Source organism: Microtus oregoni, unplaced genomic scaffold (assembly GCF_018167655.1).
Source record: "Microtus oregoni isolate MIOR12 unplaced genomic scaffold, Mior012 000016F_ref0000370, whole genome shotgun sequence".
In the NCBI taxonomy this organism is placed as follows: domain Eukaryota; kingdom Metazoa; phylum Chordata; class Mammalia; order Rodentia; family Cricetidae; genus Microtus; species Microtus oregoni.
The window spans coordinates 42,916,908-42,933,932 of NW_024543075.1; the positions used below are offsets into that span (position 1 = coordinate 42,916,908).

A 17,025-nucleotide genomic window follows, 5' to 3' on the forward strand; every position below is an offset into this window, starting at 1 on the left:
AATGCTCAACCACATCTTTCAAACAAAGCAGATGATAAACTGTTCTCTTCATAATGAAATCATTTCACATGCAGCAAAAATAACCAAGGATCAACAAACTTCCTGTCCATTAAACATAGCTTGTATTCATAAATCTTCATGTGCTCAGTTACTAAGAATGAAATAGAAACAGGGAAAATTTTCCAAATGTCAGGACAATAGATTCCATGGAACATGAAGGAAAAGTTCGTGGAGAAAACAGACACAGGATGAGGGCCACATCTCCCATTTCAAGTGTAGCTCTTGGGTGATTTTTGTTATTCTGTTGCTTCTCAAAAAAGTGAACACTGAGAGCATAAAGTCAGACCAAAGAGATTAGATTATGAAATACTGAGACCTGTCTCTTGGCATGAGTGTTCTGGGTCTGAGAAAAAATAATTTAGAGAGAGCAGAAGGGGAAAACTGGATTTAGCCATGCAACATGGGGGGTGTCCAACTTCCAAACTACAAAATAAGTAAGTCCCCTACCAAGTATAATAGAAAAAGTCAATAAGAATGCTATCTCAAATCAATGGCTATACAATCAGAAAATCCTAGTAATCTGGATTATGAGGCAACTAGGCTACCTACTATATATTTAGACCCTGTGGAGATAGAGGGTAGATAGAGGAAAGAAGGAAGGGAGGGAGGGAGGGAGAGAGGGAGGAAGGGAAGATCTAAGAGAAAGCAATACATTGCCAAAGACACTAAAAGCCCAACCTAGTCCGGGGAACTAGCAACAATCTTAAATTCAAATTCTCTAATTCAGTATATTGTCTAAGCACCCTGCTTATCAACAGTAGTCATAACAGGTTAACAATTTTTCCGACCCATCTGGAGCAGGATTCTCAACTACTCATTATGGACAAAGACAGTATTGTATGCTTCTAAAAGCCCTGGTCCAAGAGTCATGTACTCTGACAACAATTTTGTATGTGATCATTGACAGATTTATGTAGTCCAGCCCCTGGGGATGACAATGAAGATGATCTAAGTATGCTTGCTCAAATCACTCTTAATCCTGATGACTGTTCCCACCAAATGAGAGCAACATACTGTGGCCAGGGGCAGGTAAATATGTATGCTCCTGTTTAAACAGAAAATATGGTACTATTTGAGCAGACTGAATCTGGTAAAAGGAAGCAAAGCAGAGACCCTCAGTTCCAGATAATGTGAGTATCTGAATTGTCACTGGAGATTTCAAAGGAATATTTGTTTTGGTATATCTCATGATTATTAGCTAGGAAAGTTGGTTAGCTTTCTGGTCTAAAAGAGACTGATAAAATCTGAGCCCCCTCAATGTCAGATCATTATAAATGAAGGGTGTAAAGAAAGATATGAGGTCTGATTGAAACCTTGAAAAACCCCATTCAGGATCCTCGAAGTCTATAAAATATTTGTTAGTTTGCAAGAATTTGTTAAGGGAGCCTATGAAGATACTCTTCTCATCAGGTTCCCATTAAAAAGAGGTGAGAACTGAGGTTCTCAAACCAAAGCACACGGCAGCAAAGAGTAAGAGAAGACATGTTGGATAAGAACCAAATCACATGTCACAGGGGTTTTTTTGTGACAAGTTGCGTTTCTTAGAGAGCTCAGACCTCAAAACACAAGCAACATTTATTAAGCAAGAACATATAGAAATTGGCACTCAAAAAGTCCACACTTCTAGTATGATAAACAGCCACAACACTAATAAACATAGCTCAAACAGGGATCAAGGGATTCTGGTTAAGGAAAGTTATAGTTGGAATATTTTTAATGGGAATCAGCCAATGGGTCTATTAAATCTGAATAATGGCCTTTATTAGATACTTTCCTCACCATACTTGTACCCAACTTCTCGTCATCAAGAACAGAGGAGCTAGGCTGAGTGACAGGTTCAAAGCCATTGTCATGAATTATTTACCATCCAGGATATCCCTGAATAAACTACAGTCAACAAATCAAACTCAGGTTGCAGTTTGTATAAGCAAATTCAGGTTGGAATATAGATGCAGACATGCACTAACATGTGACCCATGCCTACTTTTACACTTTAACAGAAAAGACACTAATTTAAAGAGCAAATAAATCATAACACAAACATAACGTATTCATTTTCTATGATTTTAATTGAAGATAATACATATAATTGCAAACACACAGATGGTCTATCTTTTTCTTCAGGCTAGAACCAAGATGATTACTGTCCTAAATAACCAAAGAGAGTACAAGAATAAATTACTATGGTCCTTTAATCTATGTTCCCTTCCTGCCTTGAGCAAATGATGTTGAAATGACCCAAAGTGGAGAGAAATGGATCTGTGTGAAATGTTGACCAAGTAATTTGTTAACTAGAAAATGGCAATGGTTATTATGGCTAATTTGTCATAGTAATTTGCCCTTCACAGATTCTACTTCCAAGAAAATATTTTTTCTTTAGAAAATAATTTCCCGTGATCCTACCACGTTGTAATATTTTGACTATTACAAGTACTAATAAAATATTAAGTAGCATCATTTTATGTTCCAAAATATTATTTTGTTGTAAAAGATGATTTTACTACAATCTGCTGTGAAGTAAATTGCATTTATACACAAGTGCAAATAATCATTCTTGGATGTTATTGTCCTCAGAAAGCAGATGAACTTTACTACAGAGGAAAGATGACCCATTCTCTTGTGCAGGATTCCAGGAACAGCTCTTCTCATTCTATGTTCTTCATCTTGCTTGGAATCCCAGGGCTGGAGAATTATCAATTTTGGATTGCCTTTCCATTCTGTGTCATGTATATTGTGGCAGTGACTGGAAATGTCACCATCCTACACATAATCCGGATTGACCACACACTACATGGGCCCATGTATCTCTTCCTGGCCATGCTGGCTACCACTGACTTGGTCCTATCCTCCTCCACACAACCTAAAATGCTGGCCATACTCTGGTTTCATGATCATAAGATTGAATACCATGCCTGCCTCATTCAGGTGTTCTTCATACATGCCTTTTCTTCTGTGGAGTCTGGGGTGCTCATGGCTATGGCCTTGGACCGCTATGTGGCCATCTGCTTCCCACTCCGACATTCCAGCATCCTGACCACGTCTGTAGTCGTCAAACTGGGGACAGCTGTGATGGTCAGAGGGCTGCTGTGGGTGAGCCCCTTCTGCTTCATGATCTCCAGGATGCCCTTCTGCCCCAACAAGGTCATTCCCCAGTCCTACTGTGAGCACATGGCTGTGCTCAAGTTGGTGTGTGCTGATACCAAAATCAATCGTGGATATGGGCTCTTTGTGGCTTTCTCTGTGGCTAGCTTTGATATAATTGTCATCAGTGTATCTTATGTGATGATTCTGAGAGCTGTGCTGAGGTTGCCCTCAGGTGAAGCCCGCCTCAAAGCGTTTGGTACGTGTGCTTCTCATATTGGTGTAAGCTTAACCTTATATATTCCAGCCCTTTTTACCTTCCTTACCCACCGATTTGGCCACCATGTGCCCCGTGTTGTGCACATCATGTTTGCTAATGTCTACCTGCTGGTTCCTCCCATGCTCAATCCCATCATCTATGGAGTTAGAACCAAACAGATCAGGGACAGAGTTATCCAAGGGTGTTGTAGAAAAGGCCCTTGAACCAGGGATCACAGCATCTGTGCTTCGGTTTGTACCCACAGAGATAAGGAACAGTTCCCAGGCTCTTACCTACCATTGCAAAGTCACACCTATAATAACAGCTAGTCTACAGGCTGAAAACCTTCCAGAACAAGGAAGAATAAATTTCATGGTCCCTACAGCAAGTAATCTGAGAGATGTAATGTGTAATATAGACTTAGTGTCAGTATATTCCTCTTGAAAAAATTAACTTGTCGACTTCCCACAGGGCAGGGTTTCCTGCCCTCTCTTAAGAAGGGAGGGGGAGGGAGGAGGGGGAGTGTGAGAGCGGGAGGGGAATGGGAGGAGGGGAGGAAGTGTAAATTTTTTGAATGGAAAAAAAATTAACTTGTCATCCATTCAGTCAGTAATATTGCACTGGGTTGCCATAGTTTAAATAGATGGTCACACAATTTGCAAAGAATCTATAGATGTCATCAACTAAAAATACATACTTTTCTATTCCATCTGGAACTCTATTTATTTAAAAATATTATTTTAGAAATAGATGTATGTTCAAAGTCTTGCTTGAATCCAGATTAAAGAAAAAAACAAAGGGAAACATACAACTTCTTCTGTAAGAACTGAGTGTGGGGATACATGCCAATGATCACAGCATTAGGGAACCTGAGGCAGGGACATTTGAGTTTGAGGTCAGTTTGGCCTATATAGAAAAAGTTTATCTCAATAAAATAAAACAAAAGAAGAGAGAAGAGGAAGAAGGCGGGAAGGAGGTGGGAAGAAGGAGGGAAAAGAAGATGGAAGTGGAAGAAAGGCAAACTGGGAGGGGAGGAGAGAAGAAAATGAGGGGAAGAGGGTAGGTGGGAGAGAAAAATGAATGAAACCAAAGGAAGAAATGCGATTGAATAATAGGTGCTTTTTTATGTGTAATAGGATGTAAAAAATTACCAATGTGCTATTAAGTTTTAGAGAAAATAAATTTAATTTCCATAATTCTTGATGCTAATTGTAAAATAAATACACATCTTTATGAATTTACTTAATAAAGACACCTAAATGCTAATACCTACTGTTGTTAAAAAGGCTTACAGCCTTTTATTTTTCTTTTTTGCAAAAAATATTTTTTATTTTATTTTATTTTTTCAAAAAAAAACAACTTTTTTCATTTTACGTACCAATCCAAGTTCTCAGTCTCTCCCCTCCTCCCATTCCCTTCACCTTCTCCTGACCCCAGCCCCCATCCACTCCTCAGAAAGGGTAAGGCACATTGCTTTGAGAAAGGTCCAAGGCCCTCCCTACTATATCTAGGCTGAGCAAGGTATCCATTCAAAGAGAATGGGTTCCAAAAAAGCCAGAATAAGCAGTAGGGATAAATCCTGGTGCCGGTACTAGTGGCCCCGCAGTCTGTCTCAGCCATAAAACTGTTACCCACATTCAGAGGGAAAAGTTTGGACCTATGCTGGTTCCTTCCCTGTCCGGCTGGAGTTGGTGAACTCCCATTGAAAGACCCCCAGAGTGGTCCTTCCCTCAGGAGGAGACCCCTAACCCAAGGAACAGTCGACACCACTGGCTGCAATTAGCAAGAGGTTTATTGGATGGGCACAGGTGCCTATGGGTGGCAAAGTCCCTTCGGAGGACTTGCGCACCTGCAGGCTGGGAGAAGGTCTTTTTATAGGAAAAGGGTAGCAAAAGCAGGCATACAGAAGCAATGCATGGTTACAGGGATCTCACTGGTCAGTTCGAATGAGGCGATGGGTTCATTTAGGGGACAAGTTCCCCGGAGACATGAAGGTCTGATAATAATAACAGACTTGGCCCTATCTAGGGTACATGTAGTTTTTCCCAGAACTGTTCGTTCCCCTCTTAGGCCTGGTATCTGACCACAGATATCCTGTTTGACCACCTAGGAGTACTGACTTTACCTTGAACTTACATTTATTTGTGTGAAGGCTTTGCAAAATGGCATTACAGCAGCTAAGCTGGGGTCTTTCACCATTAGCTCAGGTAAACTGTTTCAGGGGGTGTCCCCTCCACGGTCTTGACCTCTTTGCTCATATTCTCATTCCTTCCACTTTTGAACTGGACTTTGGGAACTCAGCTTAGTGATTCACCATGGGTCTTTATCTCTGTTTTCATCAGTTGCTGGATGAAGTTTCTTTGGTGACATTTAAGTTAGTCACCAATCTGACTACAGGGCAACACCAGTTCAGGCACCCTCTATTTATTGTTTGGGTCTTATCTGGGGTCATCCATGTGGACTTCTGAGAATTTCTCTAGTGCCAGGTTTCTTGACAGCCCCATCTCTGTCCTTCCTCAATGTCGACTATCGCATTTGCTCAAGTTCCCCTCCCCTACTCACCTCCTCTTCCCCTTCTGCCCTCCCTTCTCCCTCCATCCCCAAGCTTTGAATTTTATCAGGAGATATTGTATATTTCCCCTTCCCGGGGGGGGGGGGGGGAATCTATATATGCTATTCTTAGGCTTCACCTTTTGCTTAGCTTCTCTAGGGTTGTGAACTATAGGCTTGTGATCCTTTGCTTTACAGCTAGTATCCACTTATGAGTGAGCATATACCATGTTCATCTTTCTGGATCTGGGTACCTCTCTCAGGATAGTTTTTTCTAGTTCTATCCATTTGCATGCAAATTTCAAGATGTCATTGTTTTTTATTGCTGAGTAGTACTCCATTGTGAAAATGTACCACATTTCTTTATCCATTCTTTGGTTGAGGGACATCTAGGTTGTTTCTAGGTTCTGGCTAATGCAAAAAATGCTGCTATGAACATAGTTGAACAAATATCCTTGTAGTATGACTGAGCATCCTTTGGGTATATGCCTATGAGTGGTATTGCTGAGGTAGTTTGATTCCCAGTTTTCTGAGAAACCACTATACTGATTTCCAGCCTCATTGTACAAGTTTGAACTCCCCACAACAATGGAGGAGTGTTTCCCTTACTCCACATCCTCTTCAGCATAAGCTATCATTGGTATTTTTATCTTAGCCATTTTGACTGCTGTAAGATGGTATCTCAGAGTCATTTTTGATTTGTATTTCCCTGATGGTTAAGGGTGTTGAAGAGTTCCTTAAGTTTATTTTAGCCATTTGCGATTCTTCTGTTGAGAATTTTGTGTTTAGCTCTGTACCCCATTTTTCAATTGAATTATTTTGTATTTTGAAGTCTAATTTCTTGAGTTCTTTACTTATTTTGGAGATCAGTCCTCTGTCTGACATGGAATTGGTGGAGATATTTTCCCATTCAGTAGGCTGCCTTTTTTGTTTTATTGACTGTGTCTTTGCTTTACAGAAGCTTCTCGGTTTCAAAAGGTTCCATTTATTTATTTTTGCTCTCAGTGTCTGTGCTACTGGTGTTATATTTAGGAAGTGGTCTCCTGTGCCCATGCATTGAAGGCTACTTCTCACTTTCTCTTCTATCAGGTTCAGTGTGGTCAAATTTATATTGAGGTCTTTAATCCATTTGGACTTGAGTTTGTTCATGGGATAAGTATGGATCTATTTGCATTCTTCTATATACTGACATCCAGTTATGCCAACACCATTTGTTAAAGATGCTTTCTTTTTTAATTGTATAATTGTAGCTTCTTTATGAAAAATCAGGCGTTCATAGGTGTATGGATTAATATCCAGGCCATTGATTTGAGTCCATTTGTCAACCTGTCTGTTTTTACACCAATACCAAGATGTTTTCATTACTGTAGCTCCATAATAGAGCTTGATGTCAGGGATGGTGATGCCTCTGGAAGTTACTTTTTTATGCAGGATTGTTCTTGCTATCCTGGGTTTTTTTTTTTTTGGTTTTCCATATGAAGTTGAGTATTGTTCTTTTAAGGTCTGTGAAGAATTATGTTGGGATTTTGATGGGCATTGCTTTGAATTTATAGATTGCTTGTGGTAGGATTGCCATTGTTGTTATTTTGATCCAGGGGTGGATTTCTGTCTGATTGACCTGTCCGTTATGGTGAGTGGAGTGTTGAAATCTCCTACTATTAGTGTGTGGGGTTTGATGTATGATTTAAACTTTAGTAATTTTTTTTCATATCTGGGTTCTCTTGTATTTGGGGCATACATGTTCAGGATTGAGACTTCATCTTGATGGATGGTTCCTGTGATGAGTGCAAAGTGTCCTTTTCTATCTCTTCTGATTGATTTTGGTTTAAAGTCCTCTCTGTATGGTTGTGATAGAAATTTTGCATACTAATGAAAGACACATGTTTTAAGACTTTGGCAGTACTGGAAGGCAATGGAAGCTGATGGGATCCACAACAGAACATTATGTCATGGGTTTGACATTGGAGGGGTCATTAGGGATCCAGCTCATTATTTCTCTTGGCCTCCAAGCTGCCATGAGGGGAGCAGGCCTCCAGCAGACCCTCTTGCCATGAGGAATCAACTCAAAGCAACACAACCAAGTGAGCGGAACCAGAACCCTGTATCCACTTGCCAAAGTAAGACTTTCTTTTTCTTTAGTTGCATGTCAGGTAACTTGTTACAGTGATGAAAACCTGACTAGAGTTAAACAATCACACACCCACACACGCACACACACACACACACACACACACGCGCGCGCACACACACACACACCTGAACACACACATGCAGACACACACACAAAATGGAATTTGTGGTGTGTGTTATTCTTCTAATTAGCCTGAAATCTAGGGGACAGGATTCATTCACAAGTGGCCTGAAACACCAGACAAGGCTCTTACACTGAGCAGTGATAATGTATTGAGCATCCATATACATGGGGGAATATACACCATGCACTGGGCTCAGATTTTGTCTTCTAGTCAGGAGAAATAGATGTGAAAACAATATAAATGCAATTCATGTGATCCCACTCATGCAGCCACTCTGGATGTTAAAGTGAGTGAAAAGTTATAACTGAGACCCACAAATATCATTTAAAATAAAGTAATGGCGGCAATTTCAGGTATAGAAGTTTAATTCATCAGATATATAAAAGTGGGAAGGACATGTGTCAGCATTTGCAAAGACATGAATCATGGGAGTTCCAAAAGAAACAGTAAAGTGGTTACAGACAGACAAAGATACGGCAGAGTCTAACATGGTGGCTGTGTTCTGAGGAGCTCAGGTTAAGGTTACAGGATATGAAGCGATCCCTCACTGTTTCCACCAAGAAATCCTGAGCGAGGGCAGAGGAAATATCCTGATGGAATTCAGAAATCTCTCTCTCTCTCTCTCTCTCTCTCTCTCTCTCTCTCTCTGTCTCTCTCTCTCTCCCCCTCTCCCTCTCTCTCACTATCTCTCTCTCCATTCCCCTCTACCTTTCCCTGCCTTCCTCTATCTCTTTGTTTCCACTCTCTCTTTCTCCCCCTCTCTCCTCTCTCTTTCTCTCTCCTCCCTCTCTCTTTCTCTTTCCCCATTTCTTTCTTTTATTCTTCCTCCTCCTTCTCTCCCTCATAAGTCTCTCCTCTACCTTATTATTTTTCTAGTACCTTTTCATTTTAATTACATGTGTAGAAACAGAAGATACATTCAGACCTATCCAAAGACATAGAGAAAAACTAATTTACTCTCTATATAATTGACTTTTATGTCATGCAAATTGACAATGGTTAATGCAACATTTACTGTAACAATTTTCCACCTAGAAGTACCAAATTTGGAATGCTTATTCTTTATCTACAAGTCTGAATTTGTGGATTAAAAGTATTTCTAGTAGATGAAACTATATATAGCCAAACATTATCTGCAATTTAGAAAATTGTGTGTGGTTTTAGACATATTACTAGTGGTTTCCTGTTCTTATAAGTTCATATTCACTTGGAGTTCACAATTTCCCTCTGTCAAAGCAATACATGTTTATTACGTGCTTAGTCACTGCAATGGGTAGTCTCCTCCCTCAAATGCTAGTATCACAGTTATCGTCTTTTGCCACCTCTGTGAATAACCACCCTCACCACCCATCACATGCATCTATCTTTGTGTCATTCCAGGGCACGAATTGTTCCAATTTTGGAATCTATTTCTCATTTGTTAGCAGTTTTTTAAAAAAAATTTCCTTATAATATTTTCTTACACTGTTACTTAGGATAACTTTCTCCCTCCCTCTCCCCATGTCCCTACCATCTATTCCCTATGGGCCTTCTACCTTGTATTCTATTACTATTGTTACTAATTGATGCGGCAGGTGCTAAGTACTTCCATAAACCAACTCAATTTTTCCTGGATTCTCTAGCTTTCCTGACCTTACCTTTTGATTATTTTTCTCATCCCTGTTCCTCCCTCCTTGGAGTCCGGGGCTGAAACCAGCAAGAACCACTGGTCTAGTTCAAACTGTGTCTTTCTTGTTTCTATGGAAAAGCATGGTACAGAAATATTTTTTTTTACACTGTGACTTATTTTTTTTATTGAGAAAAGGAAAAAAAAGTTTCCCCCTCCTCCCAGCCTCCCATTTCCCTCCCCCACCTCCCACCCTTCTAACCCTCCCCCCACTCCTCTCCCCCTCCCTCTCCAGTCCAAAAAGCAGTCAGGGTTCCCTGCCCTGTGGAAAGTCCAAGGTCCTCCCCCCTCCATCCATGTCTACGAAGGTGAATATCCAAACCGACTAGGCTCCCACAAAGCCAGAACATGAAGTAGGATCAAAACCCTGTGCCATTGTCCTTGGCTTCTTATCAGCCCTCATTGTTCGCCATGTTCAGAGAGTCCAGTTTTATCCCATGCTTTTTCAGTCATAGTCCAGCTGGCCTTGGTGAGCTCCCAATAGATCAGCCCCACTGTCTCAGTAGATGGGTGCATCCCTCGTGGTCCTGACTTCCTTGCTCATCTTCTCCCTCCTTCCGCTCCTCATTGGGACCTTGGGAGCTCAGTCCAGTGCTCCAGTGTGGGTCTCTGTCTCTATCTCCATCCATCACCAGATGAGGTTCTATGGTGATATGCAAGATATTCGTCAGTATTGCTATAGGATAGGGTCGTTTCAGGTTCCCTATCATCATCTGCCCAAAGAACTAACTGGGGACATCGCCTTGGGCTCCTGGGAGCCACTGTAGGTTCAAGTCTCTTGCCAGCCCTAAGGTGGCTCCCTTAACTAAGAATTGTGCTTCCATGATCCCCTATCCAGCCTTCCTTTATCCCAATCATCCTGTTTCCCCAAGTTCCCCCCATCCTCCCCTTCTCACTTTTCTCTTCCCATCTCCCCTTACCTCCAACACACCACACCCCCAAGATCCCACTTTTCTCCCCGGCAATTTTGTCTACTTCCCATAGGCAAGAGGATAACTATATGTTTTTCCTTGGGTTCACGTTCTTACTAAGCTTCTTTAGGTTTACCAATTGTAGACTTTGTGACCCTTATTTACGGCTAGAAACCAATTATGAGTGAGTACATCCCACGTTCATCTTTTTGGGTCTGGGTTACCTCACTCAGGATAGTGTTTTCTATTTCCATCCATTTGCATGCAAAATTTGAGAAGTCATTTTTTTTTTTTTTTTACCGCAGCGTAGTACTCTAGCGTGTATATATTCCACACTTTCTTCATCCGATCTTCCATTGAAGGACATCTAGGTTGTTTCCAGGTTCTGGCTATTACAAATAATACTGCTATGAACATAGTTGAACAAATGCTTTTGTCATATGATAGGGCATCTCTTGGGTATATTCCCAAGAGTGGTATTACTGGGTCCAGGGGTAGGTTGATCCTGAATTTCCTGAGAAACCAAAACACTGATTTCCACAGTAGTTGCACAAGATTGCATTCCCACCAGCAATAGATGAGGGTACCCCTTCCTCCACAGCCTCTCCAGCAAAGGCTATCCTTAGTGTTTTTTACTTTACCCATTCTGACAGGTGTAAGATGATATCTCAAAGTTGTTTTGATTTGCATTTCCCTGATCTCTAAGGAGGTTGAGCATGACCTTAAGTGTCTTTTGGCCATTTGAACTTCTTCTGGTGAGAATTCTCTGTTCACATCAGTGCCCCATTTTTTAATTGGGTTAATTAGCATTTTAAAGTCTAGTTTCTTGAGTTCTCTATATATTTTGGAGATCAGACCTTTGTCTGTTGCGGGGTTGGTGAAGATCTTCTCCCAGTCAGTAGGTTGCCTTTTTGTATTAGTGACAGTGTCCTTTGCTTTACAGAAGCTTCTCAGTTTTAGTAGGTCCCATTTATTCAATGTTGCCCTTAATGTCTGTGATGCTGGGGTTATACATAGGAAGTGGTCTCCTGTGCCCATGTGTTGTAGGGTACTTCCCACTTTCTCTTCTATCAGGTTCAGTGTGTTCGGACTGATATTGAGGTCTTTAATCCATTTGGACTTGAGTTTTGTGCATGATGATAGATATGGGTCTATTTTCATTTTTCTACAGGTTGACATCCAGTTGTGGCAGCACCATTTGTTGAAGATGCTTTCTTTCTTCCATTGTATACTTTTAGCTCCTTTATCGAAAATGAGGTGTTCATAGGTTTGTGGGTTCAAATCCGGGTCTTCTATATGATTCCATTGGTCAACTTCTCTGTTTTTATGCCAGTACCACACTGTTTTCATTACTGTAGCTCTGTAATAGAGTTTGAAGTCAGGGATGGTAATGTCTCCAGAAGATCCTTTATTGTATAAGATTGTTTTGGTTATCCTGGGTTTTTTGTTTTTCCATATAAAGTTGATTATTGTCCTCTCAAGATTTGTGAAGAATTTTGATGGGACCTTGATGGGGATTGCATTGAATCTATAAATTGCCTTGGTAGAATTGCCATTTTTACTATGTTGATCCTCCCAACCAAGAACAGGGGAGGTCCTTCCATTTTCTGGTATCCTCTTCAATTTCTTTCTTCAATGTCTTAAAGTTCTTGTCAAATAGATCTTTCACTTCCTTGGTTAGAGTTACCCCAAGATATTTTATGGTGTTTGTGGCTATCGTGAAAGGTGAAGCTTCTCTGATTTCCCTCTCTGCTTCCATATCCTTTGTGTATAAGAGGGCGACTGATTTGTTGGAGTTGATCTTGTATCCTGTCACATTACTAAAGCTGTTTGTCAGCTGTAAAAGTTCTTTGGTGGAGTTTTGGGGGTCGCTTATGTGCACTATCATATCATCTGCAAATAATGAAAGTTTAAATTCTTCCATTCCAATTCGAATCCCCTTGATCCCATTATGTTGTCTTATTGCTATTGCTAGAACTTCAAGCACTATATTGAAGAGGTATGGTGAGAGTGGACAGCCTTGTCGTGTTCCTGAGTTTAGTGGGATGGCTTTGAGTTTCTCTCTGTTTAATTTGATGTTAGCTGTCGGCTTGCTATACATAGCTTTTATTATATTTAGGAATGACCCTTGTATCCCTAATCTCTCCAATACTTTTATCATAAAGGGATGTTGAATTTTGTCAAAAGCTTTTTCAGCATCTAATGAAATGATCATAGGTTTTTTTTTTCTTTCAGTTTATTTATATGCTGGATTACATTGATAGATTTTTGTATGTTGAACCAGCCCTGCATTTCTGGGATGAAGCCTACTTGGTCATAATGGATAATTTTCCTAATGTGTTCTTGGATACGGTTTGCCAGTATTTTGTTGAGGATTTTTGCATTGATATTTATGAGTGAGATTGGTCTGTAATTCTCTTTCTTGGTTGAGTCTTTGTGCAGTTTTGGTATCAGAGTGACTGTAGCTTCATAAAAGGAATTTGGCAATGACTCTTCTGTTTCTATATTGTGAAATACATTAAGGAGTTTAGGTATTAGGTCTTCTTGGAAGTTCTGGTAGAATTCCGCATTGAAACCATCTGGTCCTGGGCTTTTTTTGGTAGGGAGGTTTTTGATAACAGCTTCTAATTCTTCGCGACTAACAGGTCTATTTAGGTTGTTCACCTGGTCCTCCTTTAACTTTGGTATATGGTATTTATCTAAAAAAGTGTCCATTTCTTTTACATTTTCCAGTTTTGTGGCATACAGGCTTTTGTAGTAAGATCTAACGATTCTCTGAATTTCCTCTGTGTCTGTGGTTATGTCCCCCTTTTCATTTCTGATCCTATTAATTTGCATATTCTCTCTCTGCCGTTTGATTAGTTTGGATAGGGGTTTATCAATCTTGTTGATTTTCTCCAGGAACCAGCTTTTTGTTTCATTGATTCTTTGGATTGTTTTCTGTGTTTCTATTTTGTTGATTTCAGCCCTCAGTTTGATTATTTACAGTCTTCTACTCCTGCTAGGTGAGTCTGTTTCTCTTTTGTCTAGAGCTTTCAGGTGGGCTGTTAAGTCTCCAATGTGTGCTTTTTCTGTTTTCTTTAAGTGGGCACTTAGTGCTATGAACTTTCCTCTCAGGACTTCTTTCACAGTGTCCCATAAGTTTGAGTAGGTTGTTTCTTTATTTTCATTGAATTCGAGGAAGACTTTAATTTCTTTCTTTATTTCTTCCTTGATCCAGGTGTGGTTCAGTAGTTGACTGTTGAGTTTTCATGAGTTTGTAGGCTTTCTGGGGGTAGCATTGTTGTTGAATTCTAACTTTAATCCATGGTGATCTGATAAGACACAGGTGGTTACTAATATTTTTTTGTAACTGTGGAAGTTTGCTTTGTTATCAAGTATGTGGTCAATTTTCAAGAAGGTTCCATGAGCTGCAGAGAAGAAAGTATATTCTTTCCTATTTGGGTGGAATTTTCTATAGATGTCTGTTAAGTCCATTTGATTCATTACCTCCATTAATTCTCTTATTTTTCTTTTTGGTTTCTGTCTGATTGACCTGTCCATTGGTGAGAGAGGAGTGTTGAAGTCTCCTACTATTAGTGTGTGCGGTTTGATGGCAGCCTTGAGTTTTAGTAATGTTTCTTTTACGTACGTGGGTGCTTTTATATTAGGGGCATAGATATTCAGGATTGAGACTTCATCCTGATGAATTGTTCCTGTTATGAGTATAAAATGTCCCTCTCCATCTCTTCTGATTGATTTGAGTTTGAAGTCAACTTTGTTAGAGATTAGTATGGCCACACCTGCTTGTTTCTTAGGTCCATTTTCTTGATAAACCTTTTCCCATCCCTTTACTCTGAGTAGGTGCCTGTCTTTGTGGTTAAGGTGTGTTTCTTGTAAACAGCAGAATGTTGGATCCTGTTTTCGTATCCAATCTCTTAGCCTGTGCCTTTTATAGGTGAGTTGAGCCCATTGACATTAAGTGATATTAATGATCAGTTGTTGTTACCTCCAGTCACTTTTTTAGTAGTAGAGTTTGTGTGTTTCCTTTCTTTGAGCTGTGCTGGTGAAGGGTCTCTAGATGTTTGAGTTATTTGGTTATTGTTGGATTCATTGGTGTGTGATTTTCCTTCTATTACTTTCTGTAAGGCTGGATTCGTGGCTATGTATTGTTTAAATTTGTTTTTATCCTAGAAAATTTTGTTTTCTCCATTTATTGTGAATGAAAGCTTGGCTGGGTATAGTAGTCTGGGCTTGCATCCATGGTCTCTTAGTTTCTGCAGTACATCTATCCGGGACCTTCTGGCTTTCATTGTTTCCATAGAGAAATCAGGTGTAAGTCTGATAGGTTTACCTTTATAAGTAACTTGGCCTTTTTCCTTTGCAGCTCTTAATATTCTTTCTTTATTCTGTATGTTTTGTGTTTTGATTATTATATGGAGAGGAGATTTTTTTTTTGTTCCAGTCTATTCGGTGTTCGGTATGCTTCTTGAACCTTCAAAGGAATATCCTTCTTTAGGTTGGGAAAGTTTTCTTCTAAAATTTTATTAAATATATTTTCTGTACCATTGAGCTGTACTTCTTCTCCTTCTTCTATCCCAATTATTCTTAGGTTTAGTCTTTTTATTGTGCCCCAGATTTCCTGAATGTTTTGTGGTGAGAATTTGTTGGCTTTGATGTTTTCTTTGATCAGTGTGTTTATTTTCTCTATGGTATCTTCAGTGTCTGAAATTCTTTCTTCTATCTCTTGTAATCTGTTGGTAGTACTTGTCTCTGTAGTTCCTGTTCGTTTACCCAGATTTTCCATCTCCATCCTTCCCTCAGTTTGTGTTTTCTTCATTACTTCTATTTCATTCTTCATGTCTTGAACCGCTTCCCTTACCTGTTTGATTGCTTTTTGTTTGTTTGTTTCTCTTGGTTTTCTTGGGTATCTTTGAGCGATTTATTCATTTCCTCTACCTTTTTGTTTGTGATCTCTAATTTTTTATGGCCGTTTTTCACCTCCTGTTTAAGGTCTTCTATTATTTTCATATAATTCACTTTTGAGTCGATTTCTTCTAATTCTTCTGGAGTAGGGTGTACATTCTTTTTATTTTGAGATCCCTGGATTCTGGTGATGTCATGTTGCCTTTCAGGTTGTTGGAGGGATTCTTGCCTTGGCGCCTTCCCATCTCTTCCTTCAAATGGAGCCAGGAGAGGCCTGGTGTCTTTGTCCAGTCTTTGCTGTGACTGACTCTCTGGTTGTAACTCTTCAGGGTAGAAGCAGGAACCATCCAGTCCAGATGGAACTCCTCAGCACCGAAACATAGACGCCTGGTAGACCAATGACCTGCGGACAAAAGGGAGAACTTGAGGGGCAGGGCGGGGATGAGTAGAACACAGGACACCCTGCCGCAAAAGCTGGAGTGTGCATGCTCCCTTTAGAGGGGGGGGGGTCCTTGAGGCCTGCCTGGTAGGCCTCTCTGGGTGGGTAGCCTTAGTGTGGGAGCAGAAAACTGTTCCTGAGCAAAGGACCTAGCAGAAAACGCAGGTTGGGGGGGGGGGGTCATGTGTAAGAAAGACAGCCCTGCAGAAGGAGCTGGGGGAGGGGGTTTGTGCTCTCTTCCGGGACAATTTGCCCCTGGATAGCACACACTCACCCGTCCAGATTGAACTCCTCAGTACCTAAACAGGGCCGCCTGGTAGCCCAATGCTCATGGTACAGAAATTTTATGGGAAATTTCCCTATGATAGATTAATCAATGTTAATTCCTTTGTTCTCATTAGTCAAGGACCAACAATGTAATGAGATTGTTGTTCAATTTCACCCAAAGATATCTCTGCAAAATTATGGTGACTAAGTTCTCAACATGTTTTTGGAGACAAAGCTTAGGAACCTTTGGTATTAAAGGGAAATCAGTTTTGAGTAGTGTGCTTTAAAGCATTTAATTTATCATGATTGTACTAGACAAATTTCTTTGAGCAATATACAGAAGAATTCATATTCTGGATTTTCCAAGGACTGCATTAACATATTAATTTTAATTGAAAGAAACAAAACTTAAAACTACAATGCTGAGCATTACTTTGAATCAATATATAAAAGACAGAAATGTTAGTTTATATGAGAAAGAAAAAACATTGGGAAGTTTGTTTCGCTTCTGCATTCCACAGCAACGCTTGCATCTGTGTGTCAACAGGAAACACACAACATAATTTTGATTGATACAACAGGTCAAGTCAGGAGATCTCAACTCTATACCCATACCTACAAAGCATGACATT

The 17,025-nt window shown here is 40.1% G+C and overlaps 1 protein-coding gene across 1 annotated transcript; it reads left to right on the forward strand.

The window, feature by feature from the left end:
- The first annotated feature begins 2,664 nt into the window (after nucleotides 1-2,664).
- LOC121458061 (olfactory receptor 52R1-like) lies at nucleotides 2,665-3,624 on the forward strand. The gene has a single exon (XM_041667179.1). It carries the CDS (start codon nucleotides 2,665-2,667, stop codon nucleotides 3,622-3,624), a length of 960 nt encoding a protein of 319 aa, XP_041523113.1.
- The last annotated feature ends 13,401 nt before the right edge of the window (nucleotides 3,625-17,025 follow it).

Bases quoted from the DNA above. Each gene is read 5' to 3' on its own strand.
- LOC121458061 (XM_041667179.1), top strand. From the start codon at position 2,665: ATGACCCATTCTCTTGTGCAGGATTCCAGGAACAGCTCTTCTCATTCT.